At 59.9% G+C, this 23,140-nt stretch overlaps 1 protein-coding gene across 4 annotated transcripts; it reads right to left on the bottom strand.

Annotated features, from left to right (window-relative positions):
* Positions 1–5,251: 5,251 nt before the first annotated feature.
* On the bottom strand, positions 5,252–21,596 carry PRR35 (proline rich 35). 4 transcript variants are annotated; one of them, XM_082772161.1, is made up of 3 exons: positions 21,473–21,596; positions 9,473–11,281; positions 5,252–8,745 (listed from the first exon to the last, which is right to left on the bottom strand). In XM_082772161.1, the coding sequence occupies exons 2-3, from the start codon at positions 11,092–11,094 to the stop codon at positions 7,812–7,814; spliced, it is 2,556 nt and encodes an 851-aa protein (XP_082628287.1). In that variant the 5' UTR covers positions 11,095–11,281; positions 21,473–21,596; the 3' UTR covers positions 5,252–7,811. The 4 variants fall into 4 exon arrangements, with proteins under 4 accessions (XP_082628287.1, XP_082628284.1, XP_082628286.1 ...); XM_082772158.1 differs by lacking the exon at positions 21,473–21,596 and adding an exon at positions 19,305–19,441 and having other exon boundaries at positions 9,473–11,284; XM_082772160.1 differs by lacking the exon at positions 21,473–21,596 and adding an exon at positions 19,305–19,441.
* Between the last annotated feature and the right edge of the window lie 1,544 nt (positions 21,597–23,140).

The raw sequence follows: 23,140 nt of genomic DNA, 5'->3' as shown, positions 1-23,140 counted from the left end.
TGTCCGTCCTTACCCGGTGGCACTGCCCTCCTGCTGGCTCTGTCCTGCTCCCTCGCCAGGCTTGGGGCAGCGGGGCCGAGGGTGCTGCGCTGCCTTGTGTTGTTAGTGACGGACGATTGCCCTTGAGTCTGGATAAACACGACAGCACCCCGTGCTGACAACCAGAAGCAGCAAGATGAGGGCTGATACACACAGCTTTTATTCCCTGCTGGTCTCGTGCCTGGAAAGAAGGTGCCTTTCCTCCAGGATCCGGGGAGGAGTGACCCCAAGGTACCCAGGTGTTGTGGCAATTTGGGGCTTTTATGCAGAGGTCTCTGTGACGGGAGCGATATGCTGCACCTGAGTGAGACAGCTCTAGGAGGTGGTTCAGGGACAGTCCCACAGGATCAGGACTCCTGGCTTGTCTCACTGCTTCTCTGTGCCCCCCTGTGTGCTCCCAGCCTGTGCCGTGTGTGGTTGGGTGCCTCAGTGCCACTGCCCACAGAAGCAGACGGGGGATTTTTGCAGTGCCAGGGTTTGAGGTCCAGTGGAGAATCTCTCAGGAAAGAGCCCAGCTCTTGATCTCCACGTGGCTCAGCCCTGGCTCCCCTCTGCTGGGGAAGGTCATGTTCAGGGTTGAAGGTGGCATTTATGGGTTCTGCTCAAGCAAAGGGAGTGGGGAGTAAAAGCAGAATCAGCTGGGTCCCACCTGCAAGGTGCTGGTCAGAGCCTGCCCTCCCTCCCCAGCAGCGCTGCCTTTGCACAGTGCTTGGTCCACTCTGGCCAGGGCTGAGCTCAAAGCATCTGCCTTAAATGTGGCCCTGGGCTTGAAGAAGTTTGTGTCTGTCCAGTTCTCAGATGGGCCAAAGATAATGAAGTTTGGATCAGGCTCCCCCCACCTTTTGGGGTGCTTGGAGGCGGAGGTGGTTGGGTTTGGCTGGCTGTGGGAGCTGTGGGACGGGGAGCTGCCTCCAAAGCCCAGGGCTGGGAGCTCCTGGCTCGCTACCCGGGGCCCTTCTGGTGCTATCGGTGTGCTCCCGAAGCTCACAGGGTCTGGGGGCTGCTTCAGACCAGCCAAAATTACAAAAATAACCTGACGTGACAAGTACCGGGGCCACTCCATCTGAGGACAGCAGGCAAGCTTCAAAAACCATCTCCCAGGGCAACAGGGCCTGACCTTTTGTTTCGCCGTGGTGTGCTCCATCACCAGGATAAACAAACACAGCCTGGCCCTGGGGCTCCCGTTCACCTTTGCAGGACCGTGCCTCTGTCACAACCCGTCTCAAAGCCACCCCCGGACCTCAGGAGACGCCTGTGTCACGGCACAGCCCCTGCCCACGCCAGCACCGGGAGCTGCAGGGTTCAAAGCGAGGGGCATGGTCCGACTGCCAGCACTGGAGATGGAGCAGGGGGAAGAGAGTTTAGGAGCGATTCAGGCTTTCCTGGAGCATGGCACTGGCAGGCATTAGCAGAGAACTTCTCCCATTAGAGTTTTCCTCCCCTGGCTTGGGGCTATCGGCTTGCCTCAGTGTCCACAAGTGAAGCACAGAGACCGGGGAGCTCAAGCCCTGGATCTCTGCCAGTCCCCGTGCCCAGGGGACGGGCACAGCACCCACCGGGCACCGTGGACATGTGCCAGGAGGTTGGTGCTGTGGGATTGCTACCTAGATGTGGAGCTGTGGAAAAAAACCCAAACCCATCTAGATGACACCTGCGGGGCTGGGGAGAGGGAAGGGGGCACGGGTGGGCACGGCGTCCATGGAGGGCTCGTTGTTCCTGTGGGGAGATTTTGGCTGAGACTGTTCACGGACAGACCCAAAGCAGGGCGGTGGGCAGGGGTCCGGCTGCCCGTGGTGCCAGAGTCGGCCACGAGCTTGTTGTGGCTTTGCACAGACACCAGGCGGCTCCGTCTGTCCGGACACCCAGGGTGCTGAGCCACATTAATTTATCAAAAGATCAAACGCACCGTGCCTGTGCCTCTCTGCAACAGCCAGCGGGGTCCTGGGACTGCTGTGAGATCATTGGGTGGGAAGTCCTAAAACTGCCGTGCCCCCAGCCCCAGGACAATGTGTCCACCTGTGAGACCCCCAGGTCCCCGCTGGCAGTCAGCTGGCCCACCGAGGAGATTCTCTCGTGTCTGATAGTGGCTGAGCTCCCTTGGCAGAGTGATAAGAAAGCCCTGTTCCTCCTGCACAGCCTCCTGCTCTCACGGGGCTCGCCGAAGGATTAGGAAGTTAATCTTCTTCAGGACACCGAGCTCTCTGCTGAGTCTGACCCCAAAAAAGCTGTGTGGAGCAGCTGGGTGCTGGCACAAACCCCTTCCTTCCCTGTGGGAGCTGCCCCATGGGTGAGCCTGGCTGCCTGGGACGCAGCCCCCCCATGGCACCCCTTCCTCATCTGTCCCCGGGCTGGGGGAGCCTGGTTCTGGGTCATGGGTGGCTTTGGGGTGGCACCTGGCCCTGGTGCCCAGCATCTCCTGCATCCCCCGGGGCAGAGGGAGTCCTGCTCTTGCTCTTGCACTTGCTTGCTCTTGTTCTGCCTGGCCACCCCTAGGGACTGTCTGCCCCCTGAGAGAGACTCTCTCTCCCACCCGCTCCCAATGAATCTTCCAAGTACTCAAACTCTTCCCCGCTTCACTCTCCGTGCATTTGATCCAGCTCCAAAGTCAGAAGGGTTCTGCCCTGAGCACACACACACAAACGGTCCGTTCTCATCCATTCGGAGGCATTCAGGACCAGCGAAAGGAGACCTCCGGCTGGAATAACAGATGAGCTGGGCAAAAAAAGCAGCAGGGAAATTTTGTACCCTGTGTGCTCTTATTCCTCCCACGAAGCCGAGGAGGTGGGCTGGCTCCCCCTGCCTGCTTGCCCACTCTGACAGCACGTGGAGGGGGATGGAGAGTACAACTCTTATCCCAGCAGCTCACAAGTTGTGGTCCCAGCAGAGCCCTGGACACAGCAAGAGGGCTGGAGGCAGCGGTGCCACCGAGGCAATTGCGATGCCAGGAGCTGCAGCAAAGGGCTGTGAGCAGCAGGTTCAGGGCGAGCGGGGAGCACTGCGCGTGGTGCCTGCACAGCTTTGCAGATCAGCCACGCATCTCAGCACGTGTGCTGCTTGCAGGTCGCTCCCTGATGTGCCACCAGCCCTGGGGACGTTTCTGCCTGGGGTGGTGGAGGTGGGGAGGGCTGCGTCCTGCCCTGCTCGCTCCTGGCATGCAGGTCCTTCCAGGCAGGGCAGGGACTGAGAAGACCTAAGAGGGGGCACAGAGGATTTTGGTCCCTCCTGGCCCTGCTGATACCTTCTAGGACACTTTCAAAACACCACTTCTCACTTAAGGTCCTGGAGAAGCTCCACAGCATGCACTCCTCTGGCAGAAAGAAAACCTTGCATGCTTTTCCCTGTCCCCTTTCCCCTCGTGGGAAGCACCAGGCAGGCAGGGGCAGGACCCTTTGGGGCGATTCGTGGTGTGTTGTCCCAGCTCCAAGCCCTGCCAGCCTGCTGTGGCTGCCTGCCCTCAGCTCACAGTTCAAAGCCAGCTCGTTGCCCCCTCCTGCCCAAGACGGAGCAGCTCCGCTCCAGGTCATCTCTGCAGCTTCACTCGTCTGCTCAGAAATCTCCTTGCCGACCTTGGCCCTTCTTTAGTCCACGTTCGGTAACTTTCCACTGCTCTGAGCTCCGGCCTGCCCGCGCTGAGGTAGGAGAGAACTGGTTGTGCTGGGCAGGAACCACTTCTCGTGCCCAGCTGGTTCCACCTGGGAGCCCACCGCCACGAGTGAGCGCCCAGCACCCTGCCCACGCCACGCATGGCTCCCACCTCCCCGTGACATCCCCCCGGCTGTGTGCCTCGATGTGCAACACGCTCCGGGCCCTGGGAGGCACAGCGAGCACGCTGCCAGCATGGTTTTCCATGGCAGCACCCTCGTCCCCTGGGCGCAGGGCTGTGCCTCCATCTGCTTCTTGCTGCTGGCCCTGCTGGGCGCAGCCAAACCACCGTGGCTGGGAAAGGGGTTTGGGGTGCAGCAGACCCACCCCCAGGGGCCCAGCTCTGCTCCCGGCTTCCCTGGGGCCACGTCCCTGTGCCAGTGGGATGGGGAGGGTGACAACCTCTTCTTGCACAAGGAACCTTGACGTCTTGTTCCTCCTACTGCCTTGCCCGAGATAAGCCTTCCCTGGAGGGTTGTTTATTAGGAAACTTCCCTCCCCCCCCTCCAACCCCAAGACGTCCTTTGCTCTTGAACCCGGAGGAGAAGGAATACCTAAGAAGGAGCAGCTGTACCCACCTGGGGTAAGAAACCCATAAAAGTCGTGCAGCTCCATTGACCAGGAGCTGCTGGGCTCCACACAGTGCTGGGGACCTGCTGTGACCCCGTGTCCCCCCACCCCACAGAGGAGGGCTGCTGGCCTCGCTGGGCATGGGGGAGAATTTGGCCTCAGCGGGGTCCCCAGTGGGTGATGGGGACCGGCCTTGGTGCTGCAGGAAACTGGGGGGGGGACGTGTGAGCTGGGGGACTTTGGTCAACCGTGACCGGGGAAGATGGCTATCAGGTGGGCTGGCCCTAAAGGGCGGGTGATGGTCAGCTATCAGATGCCTTTAGGGTGACCAAATAGCCGTGTAATGGGCCCCGAGCCCGAGTGGGCTGAGAGCCCCCAGGGTGCAGATTGCAGCCTGGATAAGGCACCCCGGTAGTTCAACTCCCATCCATTATATAAATGCAAAGGTAAATGCTTCCACCTTTGGGGCTGGAATGGTGCCACGGGCTGGCTGCCTCCTGGAGGCACCGGGGCCATGCAGCAGGGACAGCCCCAAGTGGCCATGGAAGGGGGGTCGTCCTCTCCAGTGGGTGCTGCACCACTGGGATGGGGGCAAGATAGGGTGCCACTGGGGGTGCAGAATTCGACCCCATGTTCTTGTCTCTGCTCCTTCCCGTGCTAGCACTGGGGAGGAAGACATGTCGGTGCCTTGCTGCCAGCTCTGAGGATAGGGACAGCCATGCTCACCGTCCCCACAGCCAGACACCAGGTCTGCGTGGCATTTCTGCTGACAGCTGGCTTCAGACAAGGCGGTGGGACAAGCAGGTGGGGGTCTCAGTGCTGATCCGGCAGAAGAAACCTACATACACAGAAATACTGATTGCGTGCAGCCAGTGCCAGCAGCTGGCCCCACCTGGCCGGAGGCTGACCCTGAGCCCCCGAAATCTGGAGGTGGGATGGAGAGCTGCAGTGCCCAGCACCAACAAATAGGACAGCAGCAGCCCCCGCTTGGAGGTTTTTCCCTTTAATGGTTTGGTTTTTGTTTTGTACATTCGTAGAACTGTGAACAATAAATAGTGTGACTGACCTCTGCTTCCCACCTGCCCTCCAGCTTTCTGCGGAGGCGGGAGAGGCCGTGAGCAATGCAGCCAGGGCTGCAGGCACCGGCTGCCACCCCGGCACCGCTGAGCAGGGTGGGTCCCAGCTTGGGGTGGTGGGATGGAGGGGAGGCGACCTGTGTTCAAGCAATACAGCAGCTGAAAAGGGGGAAAGGTGGCACTGTCTGGTGGTCTGGGCACTGACCTCCTGCTGAAGTCCATGGCTGATGGTCACAGAGCCCACTCCCCCACCTGTGTCTCTTGGGCACTCCCAGGTGCCCAAGATTTGCTGGGAGACACAACACGATGCTTGGGGCTGGAAGGAGATGGGGCTCCAGGGCAGGCAGAGGGACACAAAAGTCCAGATATTTCTCAGGGCCAAGTGGGCAGGAATGGATATCACAGGAAAACAGAGCTCCAGCTTCTGTGCTTCTCCCTGGGCCAGGGGCAAGGGGTCTGGCATGGAAAATGCACAGAGAAGCTGGTGTGGGGGAGAGAGCAGGGAGCCCTGAGATGGGATGGGGAGATGCTGGTGCAGGGGAGAGCTGTGGGATGAAGGACATGGGAAGGGGTGGGGTGGCAGGATGGGCACGGGGTGACAGGGGCACAGGGTGGCAGAAGAGGCTGGAGAGAGATGGATAGGCTTTTGGGGAGTGGGTAATGTGAGCAAGGGGCTTGGTATAGGAGAGGGCTGCTGTGCTGGTGATGTTATGGCACCCAAAGATCACAGCACTGTTCAAACCCAGAAAGAAGGACCCAACTCCACCTCTCCTGGGCTCCAGGATCAAGCATCCTGCACTCAAGCCCTGGGATTTCTTACAGTCAGGTCTCCTGATCTTCACTAGCCTTATGGAGCCAGGGCCATGCTGGGAAGCAGCAGGACATGACCCACCAGGAAGATGTGGAGCTGGCCATAGAAGGGCCATGGCGAGTGAGAAATAAACCCCACAGACAAGTTGCAAGCTTTGTTTAGAGAGCAATCTGGTGAGGAGAGTCAGCTTTTTCTGTTGCTTGGGACCACCAAAGCACTTGGGAGCCCCAGGCTGCATGTGGGCCTTGCCTTCTTCAGCCACCCACGGTAGCATTGTCCTCGTTGTGCCCAGAGAAGAGCCAGTGCCTACAGCTCCCGTGCTGGGCTGTATGGGTCCCCTATTTGTGGCATTGCCTTCTGTCCCCTTTGGCTCTCCTCCTGCCCCCATCTGGGTTCTTCTCATTGTGGTAACGAGCAGCCAGGTCAAGTCAGTGGAGGCCCTGGCTGCTGGCAGGAGAACTCGCCATCTCTTGAACAGAGTGTGGAGGGAAAGAAAAAGGGCCAAGGAGAGCATGCTATACCCACCGTGCTAGTAAGAAGCCCAGGAAAGCCTGGCCCAGGCATGGGGACCTCCTGGCCAGAGCAGATGCTGCCCAGCATGGTGGCAGGGGACAGGGCGCTTGGCTCCCCACCTGGCTGGGGAGCAGCTGCTCGGGGTCATTCCAGCATGGGACAGGCCAGGTAGCCCCCTATCCCAAAGTCCCCTTGCAGCTGTTTTTCAGGTGTTTGTCCCTTGAGCAGTGGGGTTCACGGCAGCATCGCCTCACCCATTTTGCTGTCCCATTTAACAACATTTTTGGGAATTAGGAGCAGTGGGCAGGAGCTTGTGGGAGTGGTACCCTGCAGGGGCATGGGTCATTTTGAGGAACGTGCATCGTGTCTGCATGGGGAGAGGCCGAGGGGACAGAGGGAGGGAAGTTCATTTCTGTGGAAAAGGCAAGAGAAGGAGCCAGACACGGGAAGAGCTGTGGGCAAGAACGTGTCCCCACAGCCCAGCAGTCCCACGCATGGCAAGTCCTCATGGAGCCTCTCGGCAGAGGGCTCAGCACCCAAGTATGGAGCTGTGGTTTGAGGCGAGGTGTCTCTCACCTCTTCGTGTCATCGTGGCTGGGAGGATGTTCTTGTGTGTACAGCGTGGAAAATATTTGTCCTCTGGGTGGGTCCATCTGGGCAACCGATTGCCTGCTGTGACCCTGAAGCCACCAGGAGACGAAGCAGCCACGGCTTTGCTCTGTTACAAGGGTGACAACCAGAACCTATTTGAGCACAACCACATCTGGACTCAGGCTTGGCCTTGCAGACACCCGTTTGTGGTCCTGCCCCTGTCTGCAAGCCACGGGAGCTGGGCTGCACAAGTCCCTGGATGTCTCTGATGAGAAGGGTGGACGAGCCTCCTGCTGAAAGCCCGGTGCTTTTAGCAGCTTTCTTTTCTTGCCTGCTAGTGACTTCCCATTCAAAGCAAGCTCCAGGACGGGGGAGCTGAGGCTGTTGAGCATGCAGAGCCCAGGAGGATGGTGGGGAGAGGGGCACAAGGCTCTTTTCTTGGGCCTTGTGGGGTCGGGCGGTGGCGAAGCTTTCAGCTGTGGGGAAGAGGGGGAGCGGAGAGGTGGGACAGGAGGAAGGTCAAGCATGAGGTGGCTAGTGAGATCCAGGAGCTTTCAAGCAAGGTGGGCTTAGGGGTCGGCATGCAGAGGGCTGTGGACGCACACGGCATCTGTCTCGCTGGGGAGGCCGCAGGACAGGGAGCGCTGCATGGCCCGGCAGCCCAGGGGCCCGTCCTCGGCGGCCACCGGGAGCTGCGGGCCCTGGGTGGTGCCGGATCTGCCGTCAGAGCAGAGCAGGACGCTGGAGTCTGCCTCGCACTTGGTGGTGCGGCTGTAGTAGGGCTCCATGACGTGCCGGAGCTCCAGCGGCACGCTGAGCGGCAGCACCTCGGCCTTGATCACTGCGCCCAGGTGGTCCTCGGAGGAGGACGCCCGGAGGCTCTCGGAGCGGCTCATCTTGATCAGCAAGTCGATGGTTTTGTTCTCGGCCTCCAGGAGGCAGCTCGGCAGCCCCTCCTCATCTCCAGCATCACCCGTGGCCGTGCATTTGGTGACGGTGCCCTGGTCTTTGCCGTGGAGCTTCTCGCTGGCCAGGCCCATATTGCATGGCTCCTTCTTGGCCTGCTGGCCCTTCTCCGGACCCTCGGAGGATCTCTTCACCGAGAGGTCCAGAGGCCCCTCATGGGGTTTGGTGGCTTTCTCCAGTGCCTGGTGGATGTGGTAGAGCTCCCTTCGGATTTTGACTAGCTGGTCCCTCAGCTCTTTTTGCCCGGGAGTGTCCTCCTTCGCCAGATCAGACAGTTTCTTCTCCACCTCTTGGTACTCCTCTAAGGTTTTGGACAGGTCCCCGATAAGCACGGTCGTAGCCTCAGAGTCTGTCACGGTGGCAGAAGTCTCTTGTGGTCTGCTCTGCTTGCAGAGGCTGGGGTCTGGGCCAGCACCCCCCAAGGGCAGGACTTCAGAGTCGTTGCCCCTCTCCGGTTCCTCAGGCCAGCCTGCAAGGACATCCGTGTGCCAGTGATCCAGGACCCTGGGGATGTGGCCGGTGTTGGCCCTTGAACCACTGCAGGGGAGAAATGGATACAGTCACTAGGGAGGGCACTTGGAGGGGGATCTCTGCAGCCAGACTGAGAACAGGGAAGAGGCAGGTGGAGACAGAAAAGCACAGAGAGCTTCTCCAGGGAAGGTTCCTCTGGGTGCCAAAAGCTGTGGTTTTGACCGTGACATTTTTCTTGGAGCCACAGCTAGACATGCACAATCAGGGGAGGAACTGAAATTTTGTTAAAAGGAGCTGTGCACATTTCTAGCCCCGGGTAAAAGGAAATGTTTGGAAGCGTGACCCTCCCTCTGGGCTTTGAAACCAGAAGGCAAATCAAAGGAATGCAAATGTGGATGTTTAAAAATAGTCAACAATTGTTCCAGCAACCGTGGGACACTCGGGGACCCCAGAGGAGATTCCCTGGTGCCTGGGGAGAGCAGGTCCACGCTGCACAGACCCCACATAGCTTCTGACTCCGTATGAGATGGGGAAAGCAAGGGGCAGCAAGGGGTGACACAGCCCAGGCACCTGGATATGCCTGAAGGCTGTTCAGGTCCTGGAGGGCTGAAAGCCGTGCCGTGGGTGGGAGCTGGCTGGCTGCTGGCTGGACCACCAGCATGGAGTGTGCTGAGCCCTTGGAGACTCACTGCATGGTCTAGAGGCAAGGGGTGGATCGGGGATACAACAGGGTATGGAGGTGGTGCTTGGGGCCAGCCAGATGTAAGGAAGAGGCAGAAATCAGACACCTTACCTGCTCTGGTAGCTGAGTTTTCCAGGCGTCAGCATTTCAGGTCCTATCAAATCCAGATCACTGGAGGTAAGCTTCCTCTTCAGGTTGTTGCCCGCGGGGCTGCTGGTCTCCAGACAGGTCACTGCTGGCAACTCTGCCTTCCGGACAGCGCTGGGGACAAAAGTGCCGTCCTTCATCCCTGCCAGATTTTGGTAGATGTCAGTGGCCGGCTTTTTGCGTAGGTTGTTGAGGCCCAAGTCTGGGTTGCTCTCCTTCTCTTGGGACAGCCACTTCTCCTCTTCTTCCTGCCCCAGCATGGCTCCGTGGCTGAGCTCGGAGGCGGCCTCCTCCCTGCCGCTTTTGGGCCAAGGAAAAGTCGTTTTCAGAACCGGGACCTTCAGCAGCCCTGCTTTGGTCAGCTCACAGGGAGGTTTGGGCTGGGGAGGTGTGGGCAGGACGGAGCCCACCAGCTGCTGGGCCTCTGGCTTGCTGGAGGACATTTTGCCTTCGGTGGAGCTGAAGGTGTGCTCAAAGAGCAGGGGGTAGTAGAAGCGGGGCAGGAAGGCTGAGCGCTCGGGGCTCTGCAGGGGCTGGAAGTGGGAGGTGTGCGGGTGCATCAGCTGGGCCGTGGAGGCCAGGAAGGGCAGCTGAGCCAGGTGCGGGTGAGTGGTCGCGCTGTTGGCCACGGTGGGGCTCAGGTAGGAGAAGAGACTGGGGTTCAGCGGGTAGTTAATACCCAGCAGCGAGAGGTTGAGGCCCTGAGGTTCGTGGTAGTCACTGTACGCTGGAGGGGGGTAGCAAGGGATGATGTTGCTGTCAGTACAAGGTGGGGAGACCTCAGGTGTGTTCCTTCTTTGCCCATTTGCCACCAGTTTCCACTGCTCCATGAGGATCCCACTGCTTGCCAGGCATTTCTTTGGCACTTTGCAATGCTTTGGCTTAGCTTCTAGGTCTGGGGAGGCCATTTCCCTGCTTTTCATGACATGGTTCTTGAGGGAGAAGACATCCGTGATGATGAAGTCGGGCTCCACCTCCTTGCAAGGTTTGTCTCGCTTGTTCTTGAAACCAAAGACCAAAGTGTTCACTTCTGGTTCAGCTGGGTCACCTTGGCAACCCGCCTCTTCGTTTTTCTCCTTCTTCTCCCCCGCATCCATCTGCCTCAAGAGGCCAGCCACATCCTCCTCCTCCTCCTGGAATGGGCCGCCTTCTTCACCAGCCCCTTCAGCAGGCAGGATCTCCACGCCTGGCATCTGCTTCTCCTCGTGGCCATCCCTGCCAGGGGGCTGCTTGCTCCTCCCCGACCCTCCCAATGTGGCCGAGGAGTCGCAGGTCTCCGGCTCGTCCCGGTGCCCACGCAGCCGGGTGGCCTCGGTGGCGTGCAGGAGCCGCAGCTCGGGGTGGAGCAGGTTGCCCTTCTTGTAGGGCCAGTCGGACTCGATGAGGAGGGAGAGGGAGTTCTTGCACAGGCTGTACTTCATGTGGTTGTAGAGGTGGGACTTCTCCATGCAGGTGAAAGGGCACTGGAAACACTTGTAGTTGTACGGCTTGCCCCATGGCCTCGGGATGTAGTGAGGCTTTTTTGGCTTCCTTTCCTTGTGCTTGTAGACAGAGGTCAGCTTGCAGCCCACGTCATCCTTGGACATGGTAGTGGGTACCTGGAGGCAGCTCCTGGTGAGAATGGAGGGGCCCGGCGCCTGAATCTCCCTGCACCTCCCCGGGGACTGCTGTGTGCCCTGGAAGGAGACAATGTGGGATCTGGTGAGCTGTGCAGCCTTGCCAAGCCCTGCTCGTGCACAGACGTTGTCAGAGAGGATGGTCAGACAGACAGACCTGCTGGGGAGAGGCAGACGGACTGACTTTAACCTGACATTGCTGCTGGATATGGACAGCCCCATCTCCAGATTGCCGAAGGCACCTGGGGCCATGCAGAGAAACAAGCTGGAACACTGGGGACAGCGTGGTCTGAGCCCAAGGGAGGCCCAAGGCAGGGCAGCCAGGACCAGAGCGGCCAGGGCAGGTTCAGGCGGCCGCTCCAAGCTGCCATGGGCACTTGTCCCCACCGGACCGGTGTGCACCCAGCCCAGCCCAGCCATAGCCTGGCTGCAGCACCCAAGGGCTGATTCAAGGTTGCAGAGTCCCAGGTATCCTTAGCATCCACAGGCACCCTCTGCTCATGGGCCCTCCTCATGCCCTGTGCCCCCAGGGACAGTGCCACCAGCCCCGCACTCAGGTGGTGGCTGTGCTGGGCTGGAGGATGCTCTCACGTGCTGGGGGCTCCTCCACGTTCTGCTCACCACCAGGACCAGGTGGCATCACCACCCACCTCTTACGTGGAGTACAGCAAGAGCATTTGCAGGCCAGGACAGGGAGCACCTGCGGAGGACCCTTTCCACTCTCTTACTGAGATCTGTCATCAGGCATCCTGCCTGCAGTGGGGACAGGGGGCAGGGAATGGGACTTGGGGACAGAGCAGTGTGCCCACGTGCCAGTTGAACTGGAAGCTGACCCTGCCACTGAGAAAAAAAATCCCTGTGCCATGAACCCATGTCCCCTACTTTGATTGGAACCTGTTGAAGCGCTGGGGCTCACAGGGGAGCAGCGGGTACAGAACTGGCCCATCTCAGCAGGATGTGCAGGCAGCGCTCAGGGCCTCCTGCCTGGGGGGGTCACCACCACGGGCAATGGCCCCCCAGCACGCCCAGAGCCCGCGGCTTGTCCTTGAGACCTCAGCCACCTGCGTGTGTCATGGCTGGGAGCTGTGGTAGCCAGGCGAGCAGAAGGGATGTGGAAGTGGCTGTGCAGGATGGGTGCCCACCGCGCAGCCACAGCACCTGGCCACATCCTGCCCGTTCTCCCCAGCATCACTCCTGGCTCCAGCCACCAAGCTCCGTGCAGCCTCGCGGGCCCTGGTCTGGGCTGTACCCTGTCCCCCCTCCCCATCAGAGGGCGAGAAACACGGAGCAGCCGAGTGGGAGCCGTGCCTCGTGCCGCACGTTTGCAGGTCAGTTGAACAAACACTTGCTGTTTATACACCAGAGGCAGATTAAATCTTTCCTGGGAGACTGGAACTGCTTGTTCCATTCCTGTACACTTGGTCCTTCTCCTCCAACCCTGCTGCGGGAGCCGTTCCCCCTGTATCTGGTGCTGTGGGGACAGCACGGAGCATGGGGACAGGGAGACGTGGCCACCCCCACCTCCCAGCACAGCGGAGAGGAACGGAAAGGGGGGAGCAGAGAAGATGGGGATGGGGTGGGAAAATGCCCCGCTTGAGAGCCAGGGGTCGGGGGAGGAAGGCTCGGGCGCAGTGCAGGCATCCCCAGAGCTGGATCAGGCCCTGTGGAGCCGGGAGCCAGGCGTTGTGGCTCCTGGTTGCTGAGCAGTTCCCGCACCAGCAGATCTTCGTGGTCTGCTGAGTCTCGCTCTGCCACAACGCATTATTTCCAGTGGGCTGTCAGCTGCGGCCGTGCGGGGCCGTGCCTGGGGGCAGCGCGCGGCAGGGACTGTGCACCTGTGCCTGGGAATTGCAGCATCCCTGCTCTCCTCCCCGGGATGCGGGGAGGGGGGCACGGTCAGATGGAAGGAGTGGAGGGGCAAGGGGAAAAGAAAGAGATGGAGAAACAAAGGGAGCGAAGAAGGGAGAGATGCTCAGGAAAGAGATACGCAGTCTCTGGTGCTCCAGCGCTTTAAAAAATCTCAGACCCAGCCTGAGCTGCAGGGTTATAAGCGATCCATGCAACATTAAGGACAGCTGGACTGGATCTCATCAACAGCCCACCCGGCTCACGCCTCTAATAACAACCGAAACAGATGCCCAGGATGTAGGGCAAGCATCTACGGTACCGCTCCAATTTTCCCCAAACCTCAGCCACCGCAGCTCATCCCCAGGGCAGACACGGTGCTTCTGGGGCACCCGCTGGTGACCCTCCATGAAACTACAGGGGCTTCTCTTGAAGCCTTGGGAATGTTGAGCCCCCAAAACATCCCGCAGCAGGGAGTTCCCTGCACGCTGTGCTGCTTCCTGAGCCGGTTCCTCCCCCAAGTTCCCTTCGATGTCCCCCAATACTTTGGCTGCAGAAGACAGAGACCGCAGTCCCTGACCTCGTGGGGGGAGTCTGAGGCTCGCCATCACACCCCTGCTTCACCACCTTGTTTCCAGGCTGAAGCTGGACACAGGGCCAGCCGTTGCAGCCCTCTCCCCCCTTACATAGCCATATCTGAGCACCCTGCTCAGGGAAGGGAGAGACAAAAGCACTGCTGAAGTGGAGGGGGCTGCTTCAAAGAGGTCTTCACAGCACGTCCGTCGGAGAAGCCCTGCCAGTGTGAACCTGCCCTGATGCCTGTCTTTGCAGACACCTCAGAGCTTTTCTGGCTGGAGCAAGGAGCCCACTCTCAAACTGCTGTCCTCCCTTTGCCATCCAAGTCCTCCAATGCAGTGTGTAGGCTGCCAGGGAGCCACACCACCATGGAAATTGGTAGCCATCAGCCTTTCCCATAGCACAAGGCAAGGAATAAGAGCCATGGGAGAAGCGCTGAGGGTCCCGTGGTCTCGTGAGCTGGTTCCACCCTGCACAGCTGTCACCCTGTGTGTCAGGGACAACCACAGGGGCAAGACATCCCCACACCTTAGTGTCCAAACCGCTCGTGCTCCAGGGGCTGGGCATCGCCACCACCTCTGTGGTCCCTGCAGGGCAATTTGCCAGCAGCATGTCCTGCAGCAGGGAGGTGGCTGCCCAAATGGTGGTGCTCAGCAGGACGGCACAGCAGCTTTTCTATGGGATGTGCCACTTACCCTGATCCAGCCCCACAAACTGCCCCTTTCCTGCCATTACCCAGAACCCCCCAATTTGGTGCTTCCTGGGGGGGTTTATCCCATTTTCAGCAGTGCCGAGCCTGGAGCAGGCAGAGAGGCTTTGCAGGGAGCGGGTGGCAGCGGGGAGCCGCCGATCAATGCAAACCACTTTCCCTACACTACATGCTTTTGCTGCAGGGGCTACTTGGCTGTTAGCGGCTATCGGGTCCTTTTTTGTTTTCATAGCCTGAGGTTGTGTGATTTGAGCTTTTAAGCGTTTATCAGAGGCTGGGGTGAGGGCAATTGGCCATGGCGAAGCAGCAGGCACTCGGACGAGGGGGGAAGCCTCGTGGGGCCCAGGAGCTCCCAGCCTCCCTGAACCTCAACCCGTGTGGGGGCTGAGAGCTGAACTGCTCTCATGTGCCATAAAACAACTGCGTGAGGCCATCCTTTGGGGTCCCTGTGTCAACAGATCTGGGACAATGCCCACCTGGATGTTTGCCTTCCTCCTGCTTGGTCTCCGCTGACAGCACTCATCTCTACATAGTTTTTTCACCTTTATGCAGCCCAAATGGCTTTACAGGCAAAATGTCCAAACCCAATTGCCTAAAAATGTGGTTGCATTTGGATTCCCAACCTTTAGATTTCCAGCATTTTGGAGGACCTGGAGTTTCTGCTTTGGAAAGCTCATGTCTACGGAGAGCTTTTGGTGAGGGCCACCTGCAGCCCCAAAGCCAGTCTGACCCCAAACACCAAGCCATGACATGTGGTGGCTCCCAGACATGAGGAGTCTCGGTGAGCACTGCTACCTTCTGGAGTGAGTCCTGCAAGCACCATGATGAACCCGCTCCCTGCTGCGTGCATGAGCTGCAGCACCTTTGTGCACATAAGCCTTCCCTACTCCTGGGTCCAAATTTTCTCCTCCCTCTTGTGCCCTTGTTCAAGAAGCATTTCTACATCTCTCACCTCTCCTGAGCTCTCTGCCTCCAGCCTGTCCCCAAAAAGCTGCCGTCTCTCCCTGAGCCTCACTTAGCCTGAAGTCCCCCCGAGGCAACCCCGGCATGCCGTGGAAAGCGGCGTGGTGGCGAGCGTTCAACCAAGCGCCGGTGGGTCGGAGCCTTGTCTGCTGCCCTCCGCCCGTGACACGCAGCTCACAGGCTCCAGGAGAGATGAGACGAGGCCGCGAGAGCCTCCAGGCTACTCCCCATAGAGGCGAGCGTGCTCCACCGCAAAAGGCTTTCCTCCCGCAGCCCTCCGTGCCGCAGCCCCCCAGGGCAGGAGGCAGGTCCTGCTGAGGAGATGTAAGTCTGTCTCTCCACATCACATCAGCCACCCGCACGAGCTCGTGTCTGGGCCCCACCGCAGGGTTTCCCTGCTTCTCCCTCCACCTCTGCTTCCACCTGCTCGTGGAGCCCCAGGAGAGCACAGGCACCCTGCCGTGAATTTCGTGGCTTAGTTGCACACAGAGCTGCAGATGTGAAGACAACATCAGTCTCCAGATGAAAATGTGTGGCTGGGTAGAAGGGCAAGTGGCTGTGTGCAAGCCACTAGGGTCAGCAGTGTGGCTGGCTCCCAAAGGCATGCAGAGAAGGTGGTGCCCCCAGCTGGCATGGTGGGCAGGGGACAAGGACAACCATCTGGAGAGGGCTGGAGGGGTTGAGAAGCCCATGAGTCTGGAGAGGAAGGCACTGGCCAGCTCTCCTGTGTTGTGCCTGTGATATGCAGGGCTCCTGGAGGTCAAAACGGCTCCACAGAGTTACCCTGCCTGTTCCCAAGGGCTGGAAGGCTGCTTTGATGCAACCTTCGTGCTTGGTGTGATCCTTGGAAGGTTCCCATAACTTCTTTCATTTTCTGTGACCTCTGAGGTTTCTTTCTCTGCCTACAGGTTTCTTCTTCTCTCGCTGGCCTGATGTGAGGTCTGACAGCCCCATGTTGGTGTCCCACAGCCTGGGACCACCTGCCCTGGGGATGTCCTCACAGCCTTTCCCCTGGCCCACCTCTGGGGCTGGTGGCCCGGGTCCCCATAAGGCTGGGGACACAATGCACCCCACCACCTCCCCTGCAGAGCAGTGAGCTCTGTCCTACAACGGGGTGCATTTCATCACCCCTGGACCCTCCAGAAGGCCCCACAACCTTCTGAAACTTCTGTGGTCAAGTCCCTGAGCACCAATACTAAGACACTTTCTCCTCCTTTCCACTTTCCACGTACCCTTGCTCATTTCACACTCTTTAAATGCACTGGGAATGGGAGGGTAAGAAGTGGAGGAGATCTCCTCCTTCCTTTGCTTTTTCTGGGCTGGCAGAGGGCAGCTCTCGCAGTGTCACCTAAGGCACCCCAGAGGTGTCCCCTTGTCGATACAACCCTGCTCACACCCCGTGCTTCAGCCAGCTCTCTCCCACGAAGAACCTGCTGTGCTTGTATGCTCTGCTCATGTGTCCTGCTCCCCCGAATCAGTCTCAATTTAACAACCAGAAAATTCACCATATTCCAGCTCAACTCCATGCAATCTCCTTTGAGAACTGGGGCACGAAACCTTCACCCCTCCGCTCGCAGCCCACCTTCTGCCTCGCAGCCCAACTTCCTTCTGCTCCTGCACGCGTCCATTGCTGCACCCTCACCTCCTTTCCCTCTGCTCCAGGAGAGGCTCTCCACGCATGGACATCACAAACACTGCCCTCAGCTTTCCCCATCCCTGCCTTTCCATCCCCATTTGATGCTTCCTGCTCCCTTCAGGATCTTTCCCACCCTCGTGTCATGCACCTGGCTCCACAGCTGCCTCATGCCCAGACGTGCTCCTTGCCTGCCGTATGGAGACCACAGCAAAGACCCTGCTAAATCCCATAAACATCGCATCTCTCCCCTATACAGACAGCCCCTTTTCTCCTCACAGCAAGTAAATCCACCCTGGCTGTGCCTGGGCACCCTCTCGGCATTCAGGAGGCTGGCAATATTCAAGGCAGAAGGTGAGGGGGGTGTGGGAGGTGATGCTCCAGCTCTGCAGCACGCAGCACGGACTGCAGCACCAGCCTCAAGGGCAGGGTCCGGTGCAGTTTGGAGACCACGTCCCACAAAATCCAGCCCAATCTCCTCCAGCTGCTGAATAAATAACGGAATGGCAAGTGGTGCACTGCTGTCTGAAGGGGCTGCGGGAGCAGCGAGGGAAGGTGTGGGCTGGGAGGGACCGACCCTGCTGGAGGTGCAGGAGATGAAGCAGCCAGGAGCATGGGATCACCCTGACTCCGGGCCAGCAAGGCGGGGACACCCCAAAGAACTTTCTACAGAATTAAAACGAGTCTTTTCCCGGGGGATAATATGCTGGAAGTGCTGGCTGTCAGCAGAGAGCACCAGGGGACACGGCGCCAGCAGGGAATACCTGCGCAGGAGAGGTGGCACCGCTCCCCGCAGCCGCTTTGCGGACGGCTCTCCCCCAAAACACACATTTAGTCTCGGGCAGGAACATTTGCAGTGCTGCAGGCCACTCGCTCCCCTGGAGGCAGCAGCAGCCGCTCTGCTCCTTGGCGGGGCCGTTGGGTCTGTGTCGGGGTGGATGAAGGCAGCTCCCTGCTCCCTCGGGGCCGCCCCGCTCCCAGCTCCCAGCTCCCAGCCCGGACCCCGCGCCCTCGGCATCGCTGGGGCCCAGAGGTGACCCTGCCTCCAACAGCGACCCGGCCGGGTCTGTATGGGCAAGTAATGACCGGGAAGACTAACGGCCTGAGGCAGAGCCACTGGGGCTGGATGCTGGGTGTTATTAACTGGTGTAAAGCTGGGAAGGCAGCTTTTTAACCTCTTCTGTGCCGTGGGACCACAGAAAACGGCTGTGGAGCCGCATTTTTGTGTGTCCAGCACCGCATGTCAGCTCCGGAGGGGCCGTTTTGTGCCTCCCTCCTCCAACCCAGGGTTGCACCACAGCACTGCTGGGCTCTGAAACACCAGAAGGGGTGAGAAAACCCAGGGGCAGCGCCCCAAGCCCGCCCCGTGTCGGTCCTGGGCTTTGCCACTGCTGATACACATTTGGGACCTACCCACCTCATTTCCTTACCCCCTTTTTTTTAAGAGCCTGAGAATGCTCTGTGCTGTGAAATGCTCTTCATTACATGATCCATTGATTTAATTGTCAAAATTATTGCAAACATTCATTCTCTGGTATGAATTCTCTGGTATATCTCTATTCGGCACCATTAAACATCGCAGTAACTAACCTTCAAAATTCAGCGGCTCAGCTTAGTTTTTGCTCCCGTTAGGAAGAATTTAGAGGGAAAAAGATGGGTAATATGGATAATATTGTCTTACTTCTAAGTCTCATACCTTCCCTCCATTTGTGTTTGTCTTTCGTGATTACAAACATTTATCACATCTCCAAGCCTAAAAAAAAATTGCTCTTCTTGATTTTTCTGTGATCACAGAGAGGAAAATGCAGTCCTTGGGAAAGAGCACGCCAAATGAATCCGTGCCCTGTGCGTGCCCAGCCTGATCACCGACACATTGCTTCGCTTCCCAGTCGGGAGCAAAGTCAGCCCTCCGCAGCACGCCACACGGCAGCGGGGAAAGCGTCCAAAATCCGCCACAAACTTTCTATTGTAAAAGACTCGCGTGAGCAAATTCCCGGCAAAGGCAATTGGACATGTCATTAGGAGAGCAATCCAAGCAGAAAGGCCCCATATGACCTCCCGGTGCCGAGCGCCTTTAATAAGATGGAGCGGCGACACTTTGCAAAAATTTCGGTGGCTGGATCAAAGAGCAGCGCTTTGAAATGATTTAAGACCCGTGCCGAGCGGTGTCTTTCCCCGCAGTGCCCCCGTTCCTACAGTTCACTCAGCCCTTTCCCAGCGCCCACACATCCCTCTGGCACCTGAGCCCCGGCTCACGCTGCCGGGCTCCCCGTTTTCCTTGGGCTGATTTCTGGGGGCAATGCAAACCGGTGGGATACGGCAGCCTTCGCCTCGGGACAGCTTCCCCCTCCGGGTCCTCGGTGGGGTGCTGTCCTCGGGGTCACCCCTGCCCCTCGGCCCCCTTGTCCACCAACCCCTTCCCGCCCCGACGGGCCCCGAATCGGCAGGACTTACAGCTCAGCCTGCTCCCCGCCTGCGCTGAGCGTCCGGCTGGGCCCCTGCTCTGCTCTGGGACGGAGAGGAGCGGGGCAGGTGCCTGCGGATGCTGCTCCCGAGCATTTACAGGGCTGTTTGCAGACAACATCAAACTCGGGAACAGAAGCGCGAACCCAGGAGTCATTCCCCCCTCCCTCACCGTCCCTCCCCACCCTCTTGCTCGGTCTCATTTGTACCGATTTGCCCCGCAGGCTTCTTTCTGATTTGCCATGGCCCTGGCAGAGCTGCGGCCAGGGAGGGGGAGCGGCCGGGGGCTGGCGTGGGGCTGCGTGCCGGGGCTGGGGAGGGCGGTGGGGAGAGGGACAGGCCAACAGGAGCCTGGCTTGCCAAAAGCAGTTCAGACCTAGAAACAGCTTTAATGCGCGCAGACGGAGCAGGCTGGGAGCAAAACCAGCTGGGCTGGAGGAGAACGTGCTCGGGAGGCAGCGCGGCACACTGGTTTGGGGCTGGGTGCGTGAGCAGCTCGGGGCCGGCTCCTCGCACCAGCCCTCACCCCCGTGGGGTGGCGTGGGCAGCCCTGGGTGCAAAAATTCCCCTCCTGGCGTCACCTTCTCCCATCGACACACGATGGGCAGGGTGCCAGGCTGGCTCTCTGCGGCATTAATCATTTACCTGCTGCAGCCCGTGCCCTGATGCCTCGTGCACCGTGCCTCCAGCGGTGCGAGATGACCCCTCTGTGCAGCCCCTCGTACTGGGACAGCCCTGCCATCATCCTAGAGCTTGTGCCCTGGGACCCCTGTGCATAGTTTAATGCAATTTCTGAAAATCCGACCCTCCCCAAACTGCCCAGTGCTCTGGCCTGGCTTGTCTCTTTAGGGCCGAGCGAGGGGACCCTGCATCCCCTCTCGCTGCTGACCCACAGGCTCCCCGTCACCGGGCTGTGTCCTCGGCTCAGTATTTTACAGCTCAGCAGGGCTCTGGTGCCAGTACCGGCTCTGGCACCGTGCACGGCGGGCACAGCAGCGCGGGGACCTGCAGCTGTCCCTGCTGCCCCCTCGGCTCCCCGCTCCCTGCCTTCGCTCTTGTCCCCGAGCCGTGGCGGGGACGCAGCCCTTCCCGAGCGCGTAGCAGGCAGCCGGCCCCAATCTGCCGCGGCACAGGGCCACCTGTGCTGGCTGCCCATGCCATCTGCGCGCGGGAAGGTCGGGGACAGCCGGCTGCCACCCCCTACCCCAGGCCAGTGAGCAGAGGGACAGCTTGGGGCGGCTCTGGGGCACGGCTGCCTCCCCGCACCCCAGGGTGCCGGCACCTGGTGAGGGGAACGGCAACAGCCCCCATGCGAGCTTCTCCGTGGGTCTGCAACCATGGGAGCGGTTTGATGGGGTCTGAGCCCCCTGGGGGTGCTGGATGCCAGCCAGCAGAGGGGACAGGGACAGCTGTGGTCTGTCCTCTTGCCTGTCCCAGCTCGGCATCCCAAGAGCTCCTGGCCGAGCCGGGCACTGGTGAGTTAATTCCCAGCCCCACGGCGCTGCGGCAGTGGCCGCCCGCTGCTGGCCGGCACGCTGGCCTTTGATGAGATGATAACAGAGCCCGCCCGGTGCCTTGCTACAGGTCGCCGGAAACTTTTCTTCGTCACCAGCTGCTGGAAAGGTCAAGGTGTCCTCCTCCCCATGCTAATCCTGGCCCCTGCCCTTTTGCTGCCGTACGCCGGACCCGGTCGAGATGTCTCAATGCAGCCGCATCCCCGGGGTGCGTTGGGAGGGCTGGGGAATGCCAGCTCAGGGCTGGGAGCAGTGCGGGGTGATGTGGCTGGGGTTCCCTGCTCGTCCCAAGGGGTTTGAGCCCATGGGGTGCCCGGTGCTGGGGACACAAAGAGGAGCACAGGTCGGGGGGGGGTCCCTGCACCAGCCCTCACCCAGGGCCCTGTCCTTCAGCACAGCTGTGTGGCAGCCTCCCTGCAGCGGCCAGGCCAGCACCAGTGCCAGCAGGGAGAGTCAGGGGGTGCTGGCAATGATGCACAAACCATCCCACATCTTCCTGCTGCCACCCAAAACCAGGGAGCAGAAAGGGACCTCTCCCCTCCCGATGGACAACAGGGCAGGATAAGGGGATTCTCCCTGAAAATTGCTCTTTGCCCAAACACAGCGTTGTTTTTTTTCCCCCCTAATTCTGGAAAATGGCCAAACCTTCATCTCCAGCCTCTCCCGGGGGATGCTCGTGCAGCTGCGGGGAGCAGTCGGTGTGTCAGTGATGCTGCTGGCCGGGCAGGGACCTGCAGGTTTGCTGCTGCCCCGGGAGCTGTCGGAGCCCAGCTCAGCACACGCAGCTCCAACGGGGCCCCAGAGGTGCTCGGGGCCGCAGCTCGGGGTGGCTCTGCCCCATCCCAGCCAGCTCAGCCTGGCACAGGGCAGCAGGGCCATGGGGCCGGCAGGAGGTGCCCAGGAGGAGCCCAGCCCCAGCCTCCCCTTCCCTGCCTTGCCCCGACTGCATGGCGCTGAGAGGCCTGGGCTGGCTGTACAAAGCCCGGCCTTCCACAGCTCTGGGCCAACCTGAAGAGGCTGAAGAGAAGCCCTGGGGAGCTTTCTCATGCCTCTTTGTTCGTGGAGCAAAGATATTCCCAGCCCCGAACCTATATAGATTGGCCCTTAAACTAAAACAACCTCCGGGGACCAAAGAAACAAAAGTGGGTTTTGGTTGTGTTTTGTTTTGTTTTGCGGTGTTTTGTTTCCTGCGCAGACAGCCTTTGCCCAGGAGGGGTTAGCATGAAAAATGCATGTGGGGATTGGGGGAATGGGGGAGCGCGAGGAAGCAGCTATCGATCAAGCAGCTCTGAAAGCCACACAGCTGTGCCAGCCCCGCTGCCGCCGCTCGCTGCTGTGCCGGGGCTGGGGGCCGAGAGGTGCCGGCACCCAGGGGCAGCCGAGTGCCTCCGCAGCCCCTGCCCGTCCCCCAGGCGGGCTCCTTTCGGGTGGCTTCTCTCCTCCTGTCACTTGCTGCTGCCCCCGGGTCAGATCTGCAAGGCTGGGAGGGCTTGGTGGGGGACATCCCCTGTGGGACCCCAGCTGTGCCTGCCTCTCCCCACGGAAAAATCCCCTCCTGCACACATCAGAAGGGGGCTCAGGCCCTTTTCCCAGCTTGGCAGTGGGATCTGGGGGCTGTTTCCCCAAGCAGTGACAGCACCATAAGGACCTAATACCCAGTGAGTGCTTTGCCTCCTGTGCCGACCAAGACCCGTCCGCCAGCCCCGCTGCAGCACATCAGCGGCTCCTTGCACGTAGCAGGCCCCCAGACCCAGGCTGGAGCTGGGTCTGTGCCACGGGTCCCCTCGGTCACAGCATCAGTCCCGTGGGACTGGTGGCAGGGAGCAGTGAGGGGCCGGGAGGGGAAAAAAATCCCCGCTGATGTCCGTGCTTCTCCCTCTTGGTGGACAGCGAAGAATCAGCACTGCGGGTTGGGGTTTTTAACCCCTCTGAGGGCAAGCAGAGCTTTTGCCAAAGCCTGAATTCTCCCACAGCAGGGCAGGCTGGATATGGGAATTGCAGATTGTCAAAGGGTGTAACACAAGGTTCAGGGCCCCAAAATCTCTGCTGTGGCACCCTGTGCGGCATGTGCTAGTCACCCAAGCATTGCTTGGCTGACTTTGCAGAGGGGAAGGTGCTGCTGCTGGCAGGGTGCAGAGTGAAGCCAGAATGGCAGAAGAAAGAGGGTCGGAAAATCTGAGAGCATCTGCCACCATGAAGGGCTTTAAAAGCTGGAAACACCAGCAGCTCCCCCCTTCCACAGCTGCACGCAGCTGCTGTCCTCTGATGTCCCGCAGACAGGGACCAAGCACGAGCGGGGGGCAAGGGGCTCCC

Source organism: Aythya marila, assembly GCF_965140915.1.
Source record: "Aythya marila genome assembly, chromosome: 15".
In the NCBI taxonomy this organism is placed as follows: domain Eukaryota; kingdom Metazoa; phylum Chordata; class Aves; order Anseriformes; family Anatidae; genus Aythya; species Aythya marila.
This window is presented reverse-complemented; position numbering and strand designations above follow the sequence as displayed.

Coding starts and splice junctions, on each gene's coding strand:
- PRR35 (XM_082772161.1), bottom strand. CDS start 11,094: ATGTCCAAGGATGACGTGGGCTGCAAGCTGACCTCTGTCTACAAGCAC. Junction 8,746..9,472: donor AAACTCAGCTACCAGAGCAG/GTAAGGTGTCTG, acceptor TCTCCCCTGCAG/TGGTTCAAGGGCCAACACCG.